This window comes from Callorhinus ursinus, unplaced genomic scaffold (assembly GCF_003265705.2).
Source record: "Callorhinus ursinus isolate GAN/ISIS: 27379988/994484 unplaced genomic scaffold, GSC_fseal_2.0 scaffold72, whole genome shotgun sequence".
NCBI lineage: Eukaryota > Metazoa > Chordata > Mammalia > Carnivora > Otariidae > Callorhinus > Callorhinus ursinus.
Genome location: NW_027397134.1, coordinates 4641744 through 4662772, shown reverse-complemented (window position 1 = coordinate 4662772; position 21029 = coordinate 4641744). Strand labels below are relative to the sequence as shown.

At 49.0% G+C, this 21029-nt stretch overlaps 1 protein-coding gene across 1 annotated transcript; it reads left to right on the top strand.

Moving 5' to 3' along the window:
- SF3A1 (splicing factor 3a subunit 1) lies at window positions 1-20218 on the top strand. Its single transcript, XM_025858047.2, has 16 exons — window positions 1-139; window positions 2895-3016; window positions 8057-8264; window positions 9399-9656; window positions 12130-12204; window positions 12930-13080; window positions 13404-13597; window positions 14484-14601; window positions 14885-15070; window positions 15713-15834; window positions 15940-16185; window positions 16754-16961; window positions 17465-17619; window positions 18609-18710; window positions 18824-18895; window positions 19692-20218. The coding sequence occupies exons 1-16, from the start codon at window positions 77-79 to the stop codon at window positions 19791-19793; spliced, it is 2382 nt and encodes a 793-aa protein (XP_025713832.1). The 5' UTR covers window positions 1-76; the 3' UTR covers window positions 19794-20218.
- The last annotated feature ends 811 nt before the right edge of the window (window positions 20219-21029 follow it).

Genomic DNA, 21029 nt, shown 5'->3' with positions numbered 1-21029 from the left:
GCCGTGCGGGGAGCTGCTTTGACGCAGCACCGCTCACCTTCAGCGAGGCGGACTGGCAGCCCTGAGCGTCGCAGTCATGCCGGCCGGACCCGTGCAGGCGGTGCCTCCGCCGCCGCCCGCGGCCACCGAGCCCAAACAGGTACCGCGACCCCCGCACCTCGACCGGCAGCCCGATCCTCGGCCCGTCCCGTCCCCTCCGGCGCGGGCGCTCTTCACTCGTGCAGAGAAAGAAGCGGCCGCTTACGAGGGTTCGGAGGGACTGCAAGTCCCAGGAGGCAGCGCGCTTCCCGCTCTGCGCTGCCTTCTGGTAGCAAAAGAAGCGCTTTTGGAACAGTGGTTCTCAAAGTGTGGTTCCCCGACCAGCAGCATCAACGTCACCTGGGAGTTTATTAGAAATGCCAGACCTAAATACCAATGCATTTTAACAAGATCTCAAGGTGATTGGTTAAAGTTTGAGAAGCACTGATCCAGCCCATCCGCAGGTTTTCTGTGGTTATTGGGCCCACCGACGTGTCCTCCCCAGCCCGCCGGTTTTTGCCCAGTAATCCCTAGTTTCCCAGTCTGTACGGTACATTTTTGGTAATTCTTAGCATCTGCTCGGTGCTTATCTAAGCCAAACACCGTGCCAGGCTCCGACTTACCCAGAATGAATGAAGCACAACCAGTTTAGGGAGCTCACAAGTCTAAGTGAGGAGATAGATACAAGTGAATATTCTACTATTGCTTCGATCACCATAAATGATATCAGTCAGCACTTAAATCAGCTGAGGGGGAAAGAGGTGTGTAAATAATTGCAGTATGGTGTGATAGCCCCTATAAGTATCAGATACAAAAGAAACTGTATTCAACATTTTTTTGATGGAGTGAAGGGGAAATTAAAGTAGGTGAAACCCACATGAGTGATAGGTAAATTGCTTTTAGAGGGATGAATTAGTAGTTTGCCATTCAGGTGATTGGAAAAGGTTAACAGCATCCTTTATTCATTAAGCAAACATTTATTGAGCACATATTGTATGGTGATCACTGCTTTGGGTTCAGAATACAGAAGGGGTCCATACCCTTACCACAAATATTTTAAGTACATCTGTATCCCTGGCATTTTCCCAGTCACTTGGGGAAAAGTAAACGAGTTAATACCAGATAATTGCTAAGACACCAGGGTAGGAATCAGATGGTGTCTCTGGTCAAGAGTAAATTAAAAAGTGTTGCTGAAGCATAGGATTAGAGTGGTGGCAAAAGATGCATTTTGGGGGCATTTTAACTTTTCCTAGTACACAGTGGGGAGAAAGAGAAGAGTTTGAAGCTGGATAATGACATTTGTGTTTCAGAAATTCAGATAGGTAGTGATGAGAATTGCTAGGAGCGCAGTTACTCAAAAGATGTTGAGGGCCTGCCCTAGATGTGGAGGAGTGGGACAGAGTGGATGGGCAAGCTCAAGTCACAAAATGGCTGGTGGTGCAGACTCTCCAGCTAAAGTGATGTGTTGGAATCCTGGTCCTGCATTCGGGCCAGTTAAGCTTTATGTTCCTCTGTTTTATCATCTGTAAAATGGGGGTAATGAGTATTCACATCATAGGGCTCTTATAAGAGCCATAGAGTTAATATATTTAAAGTTCTTAGAAAAGTATATGGAACCTACTGTGTGCTTGATAAATATTATCATTGAATGTGGAGGCTGAGGAAGGGAGAGGAGGGCCATGATTCTGGCCTGGGTGACAGTGCATGGCTGGCCGTTCATGAGGAAAGTGGTTAAAGAGGAAAGTGCCTGGGAGTCAGCTGGATCTAGAGTTCTGTGACACGTAAGAATGATCTGAGACGTCAATCTGGGGAGATTGTTCAGCCTAGAGGTGGTAGGGGAAGTAAAGGACATAGTTGTGAGTGCCTGAGGACAGTGTGAATACTGTGGAGAACAGAATTTTCGGGAACCCTAACATAGCACAGGAGTTCGGGAACCCTAACATAGGGCAGAAGGTGAAACAGGAGCCAGGAAGGAAACTTGGGTGGTGAGCAAGAAGGAAAGACACAGGAGAATGGGGCATGGGAGTTGAGTGGAGAGTTCTGTGAAGGAGTGGTCATTGGTCACATGACCAGACTGCTGTAGGCAGTCATGTTTGACTTTGGCAAGAGCACTTGAAATGGCAAGTGCTGAGAAGTATAGTTCTCAGGGAGGTGAGGAAGTGGGAATGGCAAGGCTGAGAAAATTCAGGATATTTAGCTACTAGAGGAAGAGGGGGAGAGCATAGCAGCAGGAAAGAATATGAGGGCAGGGAACTGCTATTTTTTTAAGATGAGAGACTGACCCTTTGTTTACTAAGGGGAAGAAGCTGGTGAAGAAAGAATATTGGAACTTATGGGACAGGTGATGTTGTATATTCCGGTGGGGTTTCACAAAACATTGGAGCATTGAGTGGTGGTTGTGACTAGAATAAGTGCAGAGGGAAAGGGCATAAGGAGCTGCCAGCAAAGAGTTTCCCGTCTTTATTCAGCAAATAGTCATTAATTATCCTGTGCCAGCCACATCCCTGGGTACAAACATGGCTTTCTGGATTCTGAAAGATGGTTTCTTAGAATGTGGTCAGATCCCCCCCCCCCCCCCCGGCCACCATCTGAATCATCTGGACATTTGGTAAAAATGCAGATTCCTAGTGTCACTGAGAGCGGCTAGCTGGGGGGTGCCAAGGAGGCTGCTCTTTTCGCTGGTTCCCCAGGAGAGTCCCATGCAAGCACAGTGCAGTTAAGAGAACCACTTTTCTGGAGCAGAGGGTCCTAACTCGAGGAAAGTCTGTGGGAGAGAGTCTTTATTCTCAATAAATTTTAGAGGAGTTTGACAGTCGGGATCCAGTCCCCCAGACCAGGAACTTCAAGGCATTATTTTCCTTTTCTTGTTTCCACAGCCCACAGAAGAAGAAGCTTCTTCAAAGGAGGATTCTACCCCCTCCAAGCCAGTGGTGGGAATTATTTATCCTCCTCCGGAGGTCAGGAATATCGTTGACAAGACTGCCAGTTTTGTGGCCAGGTAACATAGCTGCTTCTGTGTTGTCAGCCTAGGCCCATGAGCTCATCTAACACTACAGCATGGTGGTGAGGAGGGCCATGGGCAGGATTGATGTCTCCAGCATGGCATGGCAGTGGCAGAATGTGAGTCACACCCAGTCCCAGAGTCACCAGGAATCTGTGCTTCCAGAATAGGCCTGAGGAAGTACCTAGGAAGCTCTTTTGTCACGGAGAGTATGTGTGTCTGTGTCTGAGCTGCTGATTGGAGGAAGACATAAAAAGGGAGTTGGTCATTCTCATTATGCAAGAACTGTACTTCTCTGAGCTTCAACTGACCCATCTGCAAAATGGAATAAAATACCACCTCAGAGTTGTTGAGAGGCAGGAGAGAGGGAATGGGACTGAGTGCAGTTCAGGTACATGATACAAGTGTCATCTGTCTTCGTGGATGACGCGGAAGTCAGTGCGAGTTCCTCTCATCCTTCCCCATTATATTTTACATGCTCCCACTTCCTCAGATGGAATCCTCTTGATGGCCACTTGACTCCAAAGGTCAACACATCCCCTAGTTTAAAGTATTTAAAGTATTCTTTTGGCAGCCAACAGGCCACATGCAGCCTATAGAGCTCTTGTTTGTCCTCACGATACATATATTTTTAAAGATGTATTTATCAGGGAGGGAGGGAGAGGGGTGGGGGATTGGGCAGAGGGAGAGAATTTTCAAGCAGACTACCCACTGAGTGGGGAGCCTGACACAGGGCTTGATCCCACGACCCATGAGATCATGACCTGAGCCGAAACCAAGAGTCAGACACTCAACTACCTGAGCCACCCAGGTGCCCCATCACAATATATTTTTTTTAAACTTGAGTAAGTTGCCACCATTTAAAAATGAGATTGGGGTGCCTTGGCTCAGTTGGGTTAAGCAACTGCCTTCGGCTCACTCATGATCCCAGGGTGCTGGGATCATGCCCTGCATCAAGCTCCTTGCTCGGCGGGGAGCCTGCTTCTCCTTCTCCCTCTCCCTCTCCCTCTGCCTGCTACTCTGCCTGCTACTCTCTTTCTGTCAAATAAATAAATAAAAATTCTTTTTTTTTTTTAAGATTTTATTTATTTATTTGACAGAGAGACACAGCGAGAGAGGGAACAGAAGCAGGGAGAGCCACCCAGGCGCCCCAATTAAATAAAAATTCTTTAAAAAAAAAATGAGATTGCACAAAAAATCTGGATTTCTGTCTTTTGTCAACGAACTGGACAGCTCGTTGCATATCAGCAATTGCTGGCCTAGAACACGCTGCTGCCCTCAGTCCAGACATGTGTTCTCCAGAGGGCCATGCCTTGACCCCAAGGCAGTATCCCCATCACAGTACATCATTTTAATAGAGGATTCCTTCCTTTACCAACCTCCTAATAAAATGAAACATAGAAAGAGGTTACTCTGCTTGAGGCCTTTTGCTTGTTGGGCTCCATGCAGATTCATATCCTCACATTTCAAAGGCTTTGATTAATCAGGGTATTGCATTAAATCTGCTCTGTGCTTGGTTGAACAGTGTCAGGTTTAGGGCAGTAAGTGTTGTGTTTATGATAAATGTTTAATGTGTCATAGCAACGCTCATGCTTCCCTTTTCGCCCTGATAATTTAAAAACAGAGTAACTAGGAAAAGAGTGTTAGAGGAAGAATCACCACAGTCTCACTATCAGAATGGTTTCTACCGGCTGTTTTCACTTTCCTGTTTCCTTCTGGTCCTTAATGTCTTTTTTTAGATCCTTGTAATACTAGTAGATACTTTCACATCCTGCTTTTTCCTTTTGTGCTGTGTTATAAGCATTTTCCCGTGTTGCTCTATGGTCCTCTGATACTGCGCTGTCCTCGGTGCACCATGTTGAGGTGACGGGCCTCCCTTGACTTGGCTGTCTCCTCTGTATTTTCCTTCAAGGTTGTTTCCAACATTTCAGTTTGGCTCACAAAGCTGTGGGGAAATCTGAGCATTTTCTTTCCTTTCTAGATTGTTTTCTTAGAAGAAAATTCTGTGTGGCACATTACTGGCTGTAAGAGCGTTTTTAAAGATTTTCTTAAACATTTTGCCAAGTAGCTTTCCAGTGATTTTGTGCCAACCTCTGCTGCCACAGAAATGAGTATCCAAGTTTTCTTAAAAATGTGTGCATCCATATTTTCTAGATTTATTTTTGGCTAAGGTTTATAGGCATTTTTAAATATCTGTGGACTTGATTTCGTTTACGTGGCAATGGAGGAACAGACCGGCATCATCTCACTCTGGGTTAAAGGAAGCCTACAGGACCATCTTTTCACTTCTGTTGGGTCTCACATATTGGTTGATGGAGCGTACAGTTAAAATCACTGAGTATGTTTTTCCGAAAGAAGTTTTTTCTCTCTAGATTTGGTCTTCCCTTCCCTGCATTTTCCTGTCAAGAAACTAAAGTGGAAATTACCCTTAAAAAATCCCACCAGCTGGGTTGACTCAGAATCATGTCTTTTTCTGCTGAAATCTATTCCTTGTGTTAGAGAACATAATTCTAAAATTAACATTAAGTTAATTTAAAGGAACAGAATAGCTTGGAATGAACATTCCTGACTTCTCATTTTCTTTCAAATTATTCCCAGATGTGGTGAGGTTATGGTTTAGGAGGCAGGGATAGAGGAGGCAAGCAGAGCCCTCCCTTTTCCAGCAGCCCTTTGTCTGCCCTGGGTGTTTGCTGGGCATGATGGCCTACTTTAGCAGTATCTAAGTGTGCATTCACCTTCCTTGTATGTGGTTTGCATTATTTGAGAAGGTGGAAGATGCTTCTTCCCCAAGCATGAGGTTCCAGTTGGACGCATGTACTGCCTAATTGAGACCCCATGGTGTTATTCATGCTACAGAGTGTGACCAGAACTTGCAGAGGAGCTAGCCTGGGTGTTGATGACAACCACCATGGCACAGTTTGTTATGGTGGCTAATCTGGGGCACAGCATTGCCTGTACCATGTGTGTCACCCTCCAGCTAGCAAGGCCAGGGTGTGAAAGTCTCAAGAGAGTGAAGCAACTTGTTGCCAGCAGTCCCTGGAACCATCCCTTGATGTGTTTATGGCATCTTTTGAGTGCTGGGCTCTGACTGAAGGAGTGAGGGAAGCCCCACAAACATCTTTTTTTTTTTTTTTAAGATTTTATTTATTTGAGAGAGAGAGCACATGAGAGGAGGGAGGGTTAGAGGGAGAAGCAGACTCCCTGCTGAGCAGGGAGCCCGATGCGGGACTTGATCCTGGAACTCCGGGATCATGACCTGAGCCGAAGGCAGTCACTTAATCAACAGCCACCCAGGTGCCCAAACATCTTTTTTTTTTTTTAAGATTTTAGTTAGAGCGAGCGTGAACAGGGGAAGGGGCAGAGGGAGAGGGATAGAGAGAATCTCAAGCAGACTCTGCACTGAGTGGGGAGCCTGACACAGGACTCTATTTCACAACCCTGAGATCATGCCCTGAGCCGAAATCGAGAGTCGGACACTTAACTGACTGAGCCGCCTAGATGCCCCACCACAAACATCTAATACCCAGATCATCTTTAGTGTTTATGGAACAGCCCTTTCTAGCCTTCATAGGAGTGACAGCCCTTGCATTTTAGACCGCTGTATGATTCAAAAAGACTTTGGCATCTCCTTAACTGATTTGATCTTCTAAGTACTCCAGGGTAGAGAGAGAAGGTGGTAGTAGTCACATCTTATACATGGGAAATTGAGTCGAAGAGAAGTTTGGAACCCCAACTTCTAGGGAGGGGTGAGGGGCTGGAGATTGAGTTCAGTCACCAATGGCCGATAATTTAATCAGCCTTGCCTGTGTAATGACGTCTTAAAACCCTAACCAAAGGGATTCAGAGAGCTTCCAGGTCAGTGAACAAGAACACATCTGAGAGAGTGCCAGGAGGCTGATGCACCCCAAACTCTGCAGGGACAGAATCTCCTGTGCTCAGGACCTTACCAGACCTGTCCCTATGTGATTCTTCATCTGGCTGCTCATTTTTATCCTTTAAAATATCCTCTTATAATAAACTGGTAATCTAGTACGTAAAAAAAAAAAAAGAGTGGGAGGTTTGGTAACTTGGTGAGTCAGTAGTGAGAACTCAAAATGTGTGTGTGTCCATATCTTATGTCTTTAGTGTGCTTTCTGAGTGACACAGGTGTTACATATGTGTGACACCTTGAAATATTACCATTGGGACGCTTTAAAAATCAGGGTTCCCCAAATATCATGACTTTTTTTTTTTTATCCTGAGGTCTTTTAAAGGCACGCACGTAGAGTGTATGTGAGAAACTGTCTCGGTACTGGGAGAGATGGGAGACCTCCCTTCTATTCTCACTGCTCCCCTCATCATCTGGATGTGCCTTATGCAGAAACACAGGTCCAGATCCTTGGAGAGCAGTGTTTCCTGCATGGGCCTCACCCAGTACTAAATGAGGTGATTTGGGGTAGTACTTGGACAAAGCATTACATGAAATTGTTGACATTTCGATGTTTTTTTCAATCCTTGTGGTTACCCAAAGGACAGAGTGTCAGTTTGGTGCTAGTATATCTTTAACACTACTCCAGCACCCTTTCATCTCCCTTTTTAATTAAGAGAACTGGCCTCAGTCTCAGCAAACTTGGAGCTTTAATATTACTTTAATACTACTTTATTCTTATTGTGTTTAATTCTGTTTCTTTTTGTTAGTAAAGCCATACTGATTTTTATTTGAAGCAGTAATATATGTCTTTCTTTTTAAGTACATTTTAAAATATGAAAAGAAAACAGTAAGTTTAGTTTTGGGAATGGCAAGACTAACAGAAGAGCTACAAGAGCGACAGAGGTCCGGGAGACCCTGTGGTAGAGGAGGCCTGGCCAAGGCTTGGAGGAGGCAGATGACTTTGGCCGCTGTCACAAGGAGCCTCACGGAGGACCTCTGCTGCACTTAGGGATGGGCTAATTTGAGTGATGAGTTGTGGCAAGAAGGGGGCTTGAATGGGCAGTGTTCTGCATTTAGGCAGTTGTAAGGGTTGTGGTGTTAATTCTTCCCTCTTTTCCTCCTTGTAGAAACGGACCTGAATTTGAAGCTAGGATACGACAGAATGAGATCAACAATCCCAAGTTTAACTTCTTGAACCCTAACGACCCTTACCATGCCTACTACCGCCACAAGGTCAGCGAGTTCAAGGAGGGGAAGGCTCAGGAGCCCTCGGCTGCCATCCCCAAGGTCATGCAGCAGCAGCAGCAGGCCACCCAGCAGCAGCTGCCCCAGAAGGTTGGAGCCATTCCCTTCCTTCTTATCCCCAGGGCTGAGAGGGAAGCCAGGCCAAGGAGGGGAAGATAATGAACTCTGCTATCTAAATCTCACTACCAGCCAGGGAGAGACATGAGGTTTCTATCCAAGGAAGAAGACACTGAGGCTCAGATAGCAAAGTACTGCGGCCTTTGACATTTCCTGAGCACTGCTTGTCCAGCTCTATGCTTGGTGCTTTAAGAGTCTCATTGGCACCTCACAGCAGCTGCTTGAGGAGGACAGCAAAGAGACCATTTTACAGATGAGGAACCTGAGGCTTGGGGAGGTACGATTTACCCAGGCCACAGGGCAGTAGTCCAGAGTTCAATCTCTTGGCCTGTACTCTTTGCCTTGACCATGGAGTGAGAACAGTGTTGGGATGTGGCTCGTGGGCCCCTTCTTGAGCCATCCCTCCCATCCATCTCACCTTCCCAGGGCCCCTCCATGTGGCCTGCTTTAATACCTTAATTCTCTCTAGGTGCATCACTAGGGACAGTTAGGGTCGCCAGTGAAGGGCTGGCACATTTTGCCTCTTGTGTAACCTAGACTGGTCCCTTCTCTTTGCTGTATTTTCCTGGACCATGGTGACAAAGGCCGCCTGCTGTTTTACAGTGGGAAATAAAGGTTGGAGTAGATTCTGTTACCTTGAATTGCAATTTACTACTTCTAAGGCCTCAGGCTACCTCAGTTTTCTTACCTATAAAAGGGATTCACAGTACCTGTGAATCCACACGAACCATGTGGAGGCCAGGTGAGGTAACAAACATGGAAGTCCTCTGTCCAGTGGGTCCCTCTGCACACATGTAGGGCTAACTGTGTCCTTCATCCCTGGGTGGGATTTAATAAGGCATGTTCCTGTCAGATTTTCTGCCACCCAGTTTTGGCGCTCAGTTTCAGGGCAACAGCAGAAATACAGAGGGGCACGGTTCTTGCTCAAAGCCATTCAGAGAGTTGAGGCCACAGTTGGCCAAGAAATTGGTGCTCTTATGAGTTAGGATCCTCTCACACCGTGGGCCACTGGTGTGCGTGTGATTAACAGAAGTGTAGAGGTCTGTGCCATCCTGTCGGGGGTGTCTTCCACCCCCTCTCGAGCCTCACATTCTCTCTGCATCTTAGGTCCAAGCCCAGGTGATACAAGAGACCATTGTGCCCAAAGAGCCCCCTCCTGAGTTTGAGTTCATCGCAGACCCCCCCTCCATCTCAGCCTTTGACCTGGATGTGGTGAAGCTGACGGCTCAGTTTGTGGCCAGGAATGGCCGCCAGTTTCTGACACAACTGATGCAGAAAGAGCAGCGCAACTACCAGTTTGACTTCCTCCGCCCGCAGCACAGCCTCTTCAACTACTTTACGAAGCTGGTGGAGCAGTACACCAAGGTGCCTGGGCAGGGCAGGGGCGGGGGTGCTGGGCCTAGGGAAGGAAGGCACGTTAATGTAAGCACTGTATCTGCTCGTGTCCACAAGGACATGACTCCTCTGTGGGCCCTCAGGCACATGTTAAAAATTCCAGTTCAGTGTAAAGTCTAGATTTTTTTTTTTAATTAAGATTTTATTTATTTGACGGAGGGAGAGAACAAGCACAAGCAGGGGGGAGCAGCAGGCAGGGGAGAAGCAGGCTCCCCTTGGAGCAAGGAGCCCATGTGGGGCTCAATCCCTGAACCCAGGATCATGACCTGAGCCTAAGGCAGCCGCTTAACCGACTGAGCCAAGGTGCCCCTAAAGTCTTGATTTCTATTCAGTTCTGCCTTTTAAATGTAACATAGCCTGCTGGTTTTGAGAAGCGAAACATGTGATTGATAACTGCCATTAGGTTAGTGCCTGCTATGTGACAATGCCAAGTGCTAGCTGCTTTTAAGTACATCAGAATCTCAGTTGCTTAGCACGGGACCTGAGAATAAGGAAGCCCTTAATAATTGCCTTCTTTTGCCCAATTTAATCTTCAGAAGACCCTCCCTGCTTCCCCTTTTTCAAAAGCAGAAACAGGCTCAGAGAGTTGAAGTCACTTACTCATGGTCTCTCAACTAGTAAGTAGCTGCACTGACCCCAATACCTGTATTGTTTTTCACCCTAAAAAATACTTTGAATTAGAAATATAATTTAAATAAACATTGGGAGAGAAGTAAGTATAGCCAGTATTGTTGAAATACTCATTATATACATAGCATTCTTTCATTTAATCTCTGGTAATGTGTAAGGTAGCCACTGCTATATTTATTTTACAGAAGAGGAAGTAGGCACAGAGAAGTTAACTTGGGCAGGGTCATACAGCTAGGGCTTGCTGAGTTGGGACTTAAACTCTAGCATTTTTTCTCCAGCCCCTAAGATCTGGGCTTCAGGGTCTGGAACAAGAAGGTCTTAATTATCAGGCTACATTATTGTAATCAAGAATTTGGACAAGTGAATATTAGTATTTAAAAACAATCAGATTGTTTATTTTTTTAGGATTTTATTTATTTTTTTGACAAAGACATAGCGAGAGAGGGAACACAAGCAGCGGGAGTGGGAGAGGGAGAATAGGCTTCCCGCGGAGCGGGGAGCCCACTGCAAGGCTCGATCCCAGGACCCTGGGATCATGAACTGAGCCAAAGGCAGATGCTTAACAACTGAGCCACTGAGCCACCCGGGTGTCACCCAGATTGCTAATATATTGCAAAGCACACTGATTTGCAGTGGCTTTTCCTGCCCAACATGTAGTGGAGGTTGTCTTCCCGTTTTAGTGGCATGGTTCGTACATCTGTTCTTGGCAGTTAGAAACAGTACATTAAAGATCTGACTTGACTGTAATGATTTATTCTTAACAATTCACTCTAAGTATGTAACTAGGAAGAATTATAAAAATGTGTGTGTTTAGAAAATGATCATTTCAAAAAATGGAAGAGCAGCTAAAATAAAACGGTGGAAGGCCAAAGGGTTAGTGTAATTCATTACACAGTATCAATTTTAAGTGAGCCATGCCTTGATTTTCCCTAGTGGACTACTTCCAGGGTTCAAGGTCCCTAAATCCCTTTTTATTCTGTTACTTTTCCTGTTCCTTCTCTCTCAGGATTGGGGTATTGACATTTAGTTCTCTAACCTGAGGGCACTGGTGTCTGTCTCTAGTCATGGGAGACTCTAGGGGCAGATTTATTCCTGAGGGAGAGGTATAGGGATGCTAGGAGAAGGCTGAGCCACTTTACCAATGATAATAAATACTGTTGGGAACCTACGCTGTTTTGAACAAAGCCATCATTTGTTGTCTCATCAAATATGTATTCAGTGTCAGACTTTATTTCAAATGCTGGAGATACAATAGTGAACAGGAGGCATAGAAATTTCTGTCTTTATGTGGCGTTTCTGGTCTGGTGAGGGAGGTGACAAGCAAGTGCAATGTCAGTGGATGGATGTCCGCTGGTAATAAACACTATGGAGAAATAGAAAGCAGGGGACAGAATCTCGGAGATGAGGTGTGTGGGCGGCAGTCTGGAGTAGGGTCGTCAGGGGAGCACATGCAAAAGGGCCTGGTGGCATGCGCAGAAGGGTGGAGCAGCCCCGTGCCCTGAGAGCAGCCAGCGCGTGAGGACTGTACGCTGGGTGGAGGGCAGAGCTTTTGCGTGTTTTCCTGCCACTCCTTGCAGCAACCTTTTACATTGACTGTGCGGCTTTAAGCGGTGGTGTCAGTATTTGTAGAAGGCAGCCAAATTAGAGAGTTTAAGTGACTTGGGCAAAGTCACACAGCAAAGTGGAGTTGGGATTGGGACCTGGAACCCCATGCTCTTGCTTTTCCTGTGCCTTTCCACAGGCCCCGGGAAGCTCCCTCTTTGTCCTGTGTTGTACTGCACTGACAGTCGTTTTAACTCTTCCCATGTTTCAGATCTTGATTCCGCCTAAAGGCTTATTTACAAAGCTCAAGAAAGAGGCTGAGAACCCCCGAGAAGTTTTGGACCAGGTAAACTAAATTATAACTAGTTACTGGTGGTACGAGTGACTTTGTGTGGGTTGTTTCATGTTTGGAAATAGGCTTCGAGGAGGGACCTTGTCGTGTTCCAGGCACAGGAGTAGGGGAAGAAAGGCCTTGTGGTCACAAAGGCTGAAGAACCCTGGACTCTCTGCTCCCTAACTTTCTGCTTTTCTCTCAGCTTTACTGGATCTTCCTCTTTTCTGCCCTCACTAGAAGCTAACTCCTGAACAGGTTTTCTGGCGACAGATGCCTTTTGAGGCCCCAAGTTTTCAGCATCAAGGAGAGAAGGCATATTGGCATTGCCTGTTTCGGGTGGCTGCATGAAGGCTTTGTTTCTCAGGCTCTCAGATTGCTGCTTCTCTTGTGGGTACTTGGTTGTCACACAGACTTCCTGGGACAGGGTTTGCTGCTCTGTGAGCATCGAGCCCCTTGCCAGCTCAAGCAGAAAACTCTGAGGTTATAACAAATGGCTGCCCTTGGGGCCCAGACACAAGTTTTCTGTGGCATTTAGAATTGTTACATTCTGTCCAGGCTCTGGGCCTGACTGAAACCAAATGCAAATGCCATAGTTTCCTCCAGAAGTTCTCCTTGTGGGTAGAGCAGCCTCCTGTTCCGAAGGAGAAGCTGGCTTTGGTGAAGGTACTGGAGGTGACAGTCCTGTCAGGAGCAGACCTTGATTCAGCTTAGCGTCATGCCGTTTCCTGTCTCTTCAGGTGTGTTACCGGGTAGAGTGGGCCAAGTTCCAGGAGCGAGAGAGAAAGAAGGAAGAAGAGGAAAAGGAGAAGGAGCGGGTGGCCTATGCTCAGATTGACTGGCATGATTTTGTGGTGGTGGAAACAGTGGATTTCCAACCCAATGAGCAAGGTAGGTCTGTGACTCCAGGTGGGGGAGTCAGGAGCTTGGAACCATCCTGGAATATCTCAGGTATACATCTCCTCCCAGGGAGTAGCACAGTCCCCCCAGAGGGTTTTATCTGTTTCATCTCTGCTGCCAGAAGACTTCAGATTTGCCACATGTCCCCAATTAAACCCAACTGAGGAAACATCGTGCCAGATCTTGGGTGGGCATCGAGAGCCGGAAGAGAAATCAGGCCCTTGGAGAACTTACAGTGTGGGGAGTGTAGACCAGTGGGCCTTTGATAAGGAGTATCTGTGGAGGTCCCCTGACTCTGGATTGCTCTCTGCCAGGGAATTTCCCTCCCCCCACCACCCCAGAGGAACTGGGGGCCCGAATCCTCATTCAGGAGCGCTACGAGAAGTTTGGGGAGAGTGAAGAGGTTGAGATGGAGGTCGAATCTGATGAGGAGGACGAGAAACAGGAGAAGGCGGAGGAGCCTCCTTCGCAGTTGGACCAGGACACCCAAGTGCAAGACATGGATGAGGTATACTCCTGGGAGGGCCTGCAAGCTGGCCTTTCCCTCTTTCACTTAAAGAGATGGGGGTGCTCTCCACAAGTCAGATCCAGCTCCCTTGTGAACCTTGAAAGGAGGCGTGGGTCCCGAGTAAGGCATCCTGGCTGAGCAGCTGCCCAGACCCAGGCAGCATAAGAGCCTCTTTCCAGCTCGAGCAACAAAGATTCATTCACAGGCAAGGATCTGAAAGCTGTGCTGGCTCTGTTCTGTGACCTTCCCCCCTTTGCCCAGAGGCCCTGCTCCCCCCCTCGCCCCCCGCCCCCATGCCAGCTCTCAGTAAGGGAACACTTCGCCACATGCTTTGATGCATTTGAGCTTAGGCCCAAATGATCAGCAGTTCCCAGAGCTTTTCTTAGTGTAGCCTCTGCTTCCTTTTGGCCACCTCTACCCCCTCCAAGCAGGCATAGAGTCTCCAGAGCCAAGCTGTTCTCCTCCCCTTGGAAAGAATTTGTGTGTGAGAAGAATGGCCCCTGTGTCTGTGGGAATTGACTTTTTCTCTCCCTCCCAGCATTGCTCCATGAGCAGCTACCATTGAGCGTCGACTTGCCCCCCGTGCCCCTCCCCAGCATGTTTAAGTGCCCTTGGCCTCCTGGGACTGCCTGGTGCCAGCTGCTGGAAATGCCTGGGCGGAGTGTTAGCACCACAGCCCCCAGCACTCCCATTCATGTTGTGAGGAAGGAGCTTGGCCAGCTGCCGGCTGGCCTCGGCTGCCCTCGGCTGCCCCCAGAGGCTTAGCACACAGACGCTGGCCGGCAGAGACCTAGGCTTCTTACCACCCTGAGAGCCGCCAGGGCTCAGCTGCAGGGAGGTGGCCTGTTGGGCCTTCTCTGAGTCCTGCCATTGCTTTGCTTTTCAGGGTTCGGACGATGAAGAAGAAGGGCAGAAAGTGCCCCCACCCCCAGAGACACCCATGCCACCTCCTCTGCCCCCGACTCCAGACCAGGTCATTGTTCGGAAGGACTATGACCCTAAAGGTAGGGCCTGCTTTCCTGCCTTCACATGTTCCTTAGTGCTGTCTGTTTCTAGGAGGGGGTGAGGTGGCTTGTCACGAAGGCATGGACAGCCCCTCCTTTGCAGGCCTGGTGGTGGGGAACAGAGCTGAGTCATCTCTGGTGCCCAGGTGCCTTGCACAGTGCCAACTACAGCATCACACTAAATGGATGTGTCCTGGATGAGTGAGGCACAAATGAAACAGCAGTCTCTTAACCCGCAGCTACCTCCCAGTGTTCTGACTCAGGCATCTCTCTTTCCTTTTAGCTTCCAAGCCCCTGCCTCCAGCCCCTGCTCCAGATGAATATCTTGTGTCTCCTATCACGGGGGAGAAGATCCCTGCCAGCAAAATGCAGGAACACATGCGCATTGGGCTTCTCGATCCCCGCTGGCTAGAGCAGCGAGACCGCTCCATCCGTGAGAAGCAGAGCGACGATGAAGTGTACGCACCAGGTGAGGTGGGGTTCTCCCACCCAGTCCGTACCCCTTCTCTTATGTGGCCCTGACTCTTTTTGACCCAGGGGAATTTCTAGACTATGGTCAACTTGCTTTAAGCAAACAGCAACAACTGAGGTCAACAGAAAGTTTTGAGGATAGGTACAGCCTATGATGCCACAAAAGAATTCCCCGTTTTCCAGAAGCAACTCTTCATAAGGCTCCTCCGAAGGCAGGCACCTGACATGGATGGCATCCCAGACATACCAGAGCTGGGAAAGTTGACCTTCCTGGGGCTGTCTTAGAACGAGGGCTCTGGTGGCTCGAGCACCCTTAGTGCTTTGAAATGAGATACGATGGAAAGAAAACTGTCCCGGAGGCAGGAGAGTAAGCTTTTAGTCCTGACTGCCACTTGCCATTTGTGTGATCCTGTGCTCTCAGTTGCTTTTCGTAAGTCACGCGGTCGGACAAGCTCTAGCGTACAGGCTTCGTGCTGGTTGGGCTTCCCCAGGCTCAGGATGGGCATGCTGTGTTGGGACCCCGACTCGGCCTGCCTCACGGGACCAGCCTCCACCCTGCACTGGGAGCGTTGCCGCTCTGTTAGGGCACCTGGTTTTAGTGTCCTTTCTGTCCCCGCCTCTGTTGTGTGACTGTATCCAGGTCTGGATATTGAGAGCAGCTTGAAACAGTTGGCTGAGCGTCGTACTGACATCTTTGGTGTAGAAGAAACAGCCATCGGTAAGAAGATCGGTGAGGAGGAGATCCAGAAGCCAGAGGAAAAGGTGCACTTCTGAGGGATTCTGGTGCCTTCCCCACCCTCACACTCCTATACTTTTGGGCTGCATCCTAGGAGCCCTGACGAGCTGTGGCTTTGCTTTCCCTTGCAGGTGACCTGGGACGGCCACTCGGGCAGCATGGCCCGGACCCAGCAGGCTGCCCAGGCCAATATTACCCTACAGGAGCAGATTGAGGCCATCCACAAGGCCAAGGGCCTGGTGCCAGAGGATGATACCAAAGAGAAGATTGGCCCTAGCAAACCCAATGAACTTCCCCAGCAGCCACCACCTCCGTCTTCAGCCACCAACATTCCTAGCTCTGCCCCACCAATTACCTCTGTGCCCCGGCCACCCGCGGTAAGCCAGTAACCACTTTGGGACTGATCTTGCAGAGCTTGGTTTTTGGGGTTGGACACTATTGGCTGAGAAGGACAACTTCCTTATAATGGGGACCAGGTGCTGTTTGGGTCAAGTTGAGAGACAAAGAACTCTTGAATTGTAAGTGGGAACCTCTAGTCTGATCATCCATCTGTGTGGGAGGATTGGAGTAGGGAGGGAGGCAAGAGGCAAATGTGAGAAGCAGACTTAAGGGCAGAGAAGGGCTGCAGGGCTTAACAGGTCTTCAAGGACTGCTGGCCCGTCTCCAGGAAGCTAAGTTGAGGTCAGCCTCTTTAGTGGCTCTTCCAGTGTCTGCCACAAGCAGCTGGTTGAGTCCCAAGTGGAAAGAGTGTCACTCTGAGCCTCTCTCAGCATAGTTCCTGTCAGAGCCTGGTTGTGAGCCTGCAGTCTGTCAGCCTCAGGGGACTCCATCAGAGCTGTCCAGTCCCTATCCTCAAAGGCTGCAGGTGGCTAATCACCAGCCTCATATGCCCTTGAGGTCCAGCTTCGGCTTCCTGTGACCTCTGGGTCCCTTCTCCCCCCACAGATGCCGCCTCCTGTTCGTACCACAGTTGTGTCTGCAGTACCTGTCATGCCCCGCCCCCCGATGGCATCAGTGGTCCGACTACCCCCGGGCTCAGTGATTGCCCCCATGCCACCCATCATCCATGCACCCAGGATCAACGTGGTGCCCATGCCTCCCTCGGCCCCTCCTATCATGGCACCCCGCCCACCCCCCATGATTGTGCCAACAGGTCAGTGTGTCTCATGTCGCCTTCCAGACCATTGGGTCAGGACTATAGATTAAACACTGAGCAGAGCAGTGGCCGATGGTAGTGCCCAGCTGTTACAGCTGGGGGTCAGCCCAGAGGGGAGCCTTGGCTTCCCCATGTGAGTTATCCCTGAGCTAGGAGCTGGGAGCCACAGGTCCTGGGGGAGATAGGCTGACGTAGTAGAGCTGGGGTCTGTGCACCGGGGGTGGTCAGGCTCCAGACAGGTGCAGAGGGCCAGTGGTGCTTGCGGTCAGCTGGCACCTACTCTGTTCATCAGTCCTGCCCCTGCTGCCAGTCCCCTGCTGACCAGTCTGGGCAGTCTACAAGGTCTCCCTGCCAGGGAACCTGCTGGCTGCCAGACTCAGCAAGAAGTGACCCTTCCCAACCCTGACTGGGAGAAGTGGGAAACCTTTGCAGTCTCTCCTCACCAGCCCTGACTCCCAGGGCCCTTCCACTCATGCAGCTGCTTATTCCTGTCCTTGCAGCATTCGTGCCCGCTCCGCCTGTGGCACCTGTCCCAGCTCCAGCCCCAATGCCCCCTGTCCACCCCCCGCCTCCCATGGAGGATGAGCCTGCCTCTAAGAAACTGAAGACAGAGGACAGCCTCGTGCCTGAAGAGGAGTTCCTACGCAGAAACAAGGTATGTGATACAAGAGTGCCACCCGTGGTCGTAAGGCCTAGTTGGGGGATCCAGTCCTGCTGCAGTTACACACTCCCTGGCCCACCCTAGTCTGCTCCCACTGTTTTGGCCTCGGGGGCCTAAGTCGGCTGTTGGAAGCCTGTAAGAGCTTCTGAGTGCACAGTGGATGTGCAGTTAGCAAAGGAGCAGGCCGAATAGATGGTCCCTCTGGTGTGAATTACTGTGGAGACCAGCAGGCAGGACTTGGGTATGAATGGGGCCCTGGACACTGGAGGAAGTCCTGGGTGTGGTTCTTAATTTCTCTGTGGCTTTCTTCTCTGGCTCCAGCCCCTTGGAGTTCTCCCTGTTGTGGGGATTCTGTTGGGTGCTAGAAATAAGGGGAATCCTGGCACTGCCAGTGCCTAGGGAAGCTGTCAGGTTCTAGTGAGGAGGCAGAAACAGTGCTTGCCCCATCCCCCCAGTGCATTTGACCCGGTCTTTTTTTTTTTTTTTTTCTTTCCGATAGCAGTTCTCATTTTCTGAGTACCAGCTGAAGCGCCAAGGTAGAGGTACACATTTTATGGGCACGTGTCTTTTCAGTGCTTACAACAGTACCATGCAGCTGTTGTGATCACTTGCTTTATAAATTTGGTGTTGAGGCTTAGCAAGACATGGTTAGAGGAGTTGGGAGCTCAGGTTTTCTGACTCTATAGTTTATATTCTCTCTTTCTTTCTTGTGCTTCTGGGGTTTACAGGGCATTTTCTTATCACTTTTCCAGTTCCAGACTCACCAGGAGGCAGGGTAGAGTTCATTTTGAAGAACAGAAACCAAATCTTGAAAAAGGGGAGTGAATTGTGCCATGTCGCTAGTGGTGTTAGTAGTGAGTTGGGCCAGAGTCCAAGAGCCCAGATGGGCAGGTGATATTGTTTAGATTGGCCCGGAATAGGAGAGCATAGTTCCTGATGGGCTCAGGGTTCCCCAGGTATAACGGCCATGTCCTGTTTTATAGGGTCCAGTGTCCATCAAAGTCCAAGTGCCCAACATGCAGGATAAGACTGAATGGAAACTGAACGGACAAGTGCTGGTCTTCACGCTCCCGCTCACAGACCAGGTATGAGTTGTTGCTGCTAAGTGGCATCCGGTGCAGGGGATCCAAGGAGTCAGGGGAGGCAGCTTTCTTCAGCTGACCTTAGCAAGGGGCTGAACAACCTCTCGGTCCCACAGGTCTCCGTCATCAAGGTGAAGATTCATGAAGCCACGGGTATGCCTGCAGGGAAACAGAAGCTGCAGTATGAGGTGAGTCAGATGTCAGTGGTCCTGCCCCTTGGGTCACAACGCCTCTGCCATCCCAGAAGCTAAATCCCCTGTGGAATCAAAGGAGTGGAGAGACATGTGGGAGTGGCCCTGTGAGTCTGTCCTAGAAGCGGTGATGCTGGCTGGGAGTACCAGGGCAGGTTAGCCTGACAGAGCAAGGCTCAGGGTGGCTGGGTCACAGTCTGGTCTTATGTAGAGCCCCAAAAACCTTTTGCCTCTGTGACTAGGTTGGACACCTGGGGACAAGATGTGGAATGCTGTGGTGGGTTTCTGGCCCAGTGGTGGAGCCATCCCAGCCAGTGTGGTCTGGGGTAGCCTGGTTTTGTGCAGAGACACAGAAGTGATAGTCCAGCTCAACCTGGTGCCCACCCGGCCACATGGGGCTGCTTTATTCTCCCTCTCAGGACTTTGACAAATGACTACTCTGAGCCTCAGTTTCCTGTTCTGTAAAATGAGACTCTTGGATTGATCTCTAAAAGGTCTTATGATTTGAAGAGTCAGAAATTCATGGGGTTGGTCTGGGCCAACTTTTTGGGGAGTTGACAAAGAGGAAGAGCATGGGTTACTAGGAACGAAGGAAAGCAGAGCATTCTCGGGGGAACTGGAGACCTTCAGTCCCACCCTGTGCCACCCCCATCCCCGCTCCCCGCCATTGTCCCCCATCTTCTTTCAGGCCCCTGTATTCACTGAGTTCAGAGGGAATGGATGTTCGGAGTTGGGAGACTACACTGCTCAAGGCCAGGTTGCCCCACGCTAAATCATACCATCTGTTTTCCAGGGCATTTTCATCAAGGATTCCAACTCCCTGGCTTACTACAACATGGCCAATGGTGCCATCATCCACTTGGCCCTCAAGGAGAGAGGCGGGCGGAAGAAGTAGAGAAGAGAAACCTGATGTCAGGTCCCAGCCACTGCCGTTTTTGCCTGTCCTGTCTCCCACTGTCCCACCCTCTGCCCCAGTCCTGGGAGACCCTGCCTTGTACATTTGTTTCCTTCTTACTAAGTTTAGAAATTCAAATTGTCCTGCCAAATTCCCGCCCCCCCCCGTCTCCACATTGATAAGGGAGAGCTTTCAAAGCCAGTCTCCTCCCCAGTAGTCTCTAGAATCCCTTTGTGTTTGAGTCTTGATTTGAGGGGGATTCATTTCTTTAGGTAGCGCATTAGATGTGAACCCAGAAATGTCCTATGGGATAGTGTCATAGTACCAAGTGGCACCTGGCTGATAGAATATGGTTGTTCTCATTATTAATCATTTTGTATCTTGCCATGGGTTGTCTAATAAACCTCTTGTATCCTTTTGTGAAATCAGTGTCATAAGACTTGTCCCTTGGCCACCTGTGCCCTGTCCAGACCCAAGGCAGTACATTGTGGCTCCTCTTCTACTTTGAGGAATGTTGGGCTTTTTTTTTTTTTAAGTTAAATACTCTTTTATTGAAGGAATTTTAGTATGCTAGAGGTAACATTTAAAAGTGTTAATAGGCTTTATGCTTTTTTTTTTTTAAGATTTTATTTATCTGAGAATGCACATGGGGGTGTGAGGGAGGAGAGGGAGATGCAGACTCCCTTCTGAGCGGGAAGTCCAATACGGGGCTCGATCCCAGGACCCTGAGATCATGACCTGAGCCGAAGGCAGACACTTCACTGACTGAGCCACCCAGGCGCCCCGGAATGTTACAGGGCTTTTAACTAAATTCTTATGGCCACCAAGTCTTTCATGAATTTGTCTTAGATTTATTTTTATAGCTCTTAAAATGTTTGGATTCTCCAAAGGCATACCCTGTGTATTTAATAGAGTGCTACAAAATGCTTTCAGCATGCCAGGACCACAGAAGAACAAGGACAAGTGTGATGCAGTTCCGGGCCAGTGGGCAGCGGAGAGACACATGGAGATGAGACTGGAGGGTGGCCATTTCCTGCAGGCCTGGAATCATCCATCGCCTGATTGGCTCTGTGACCTTAGTCAGGTGGCTTACCCTGAGTGAGCACAGGGTCATGAAATTTTTTTTTAGTTTTATTTAAATAGTACTTAATTGTACCACAGCTATGAATTATTCTAAGAATTTTATAAAATTTAACCAATTTATTCTTTACTGTTTTAAGTACTTCATCAATTTTA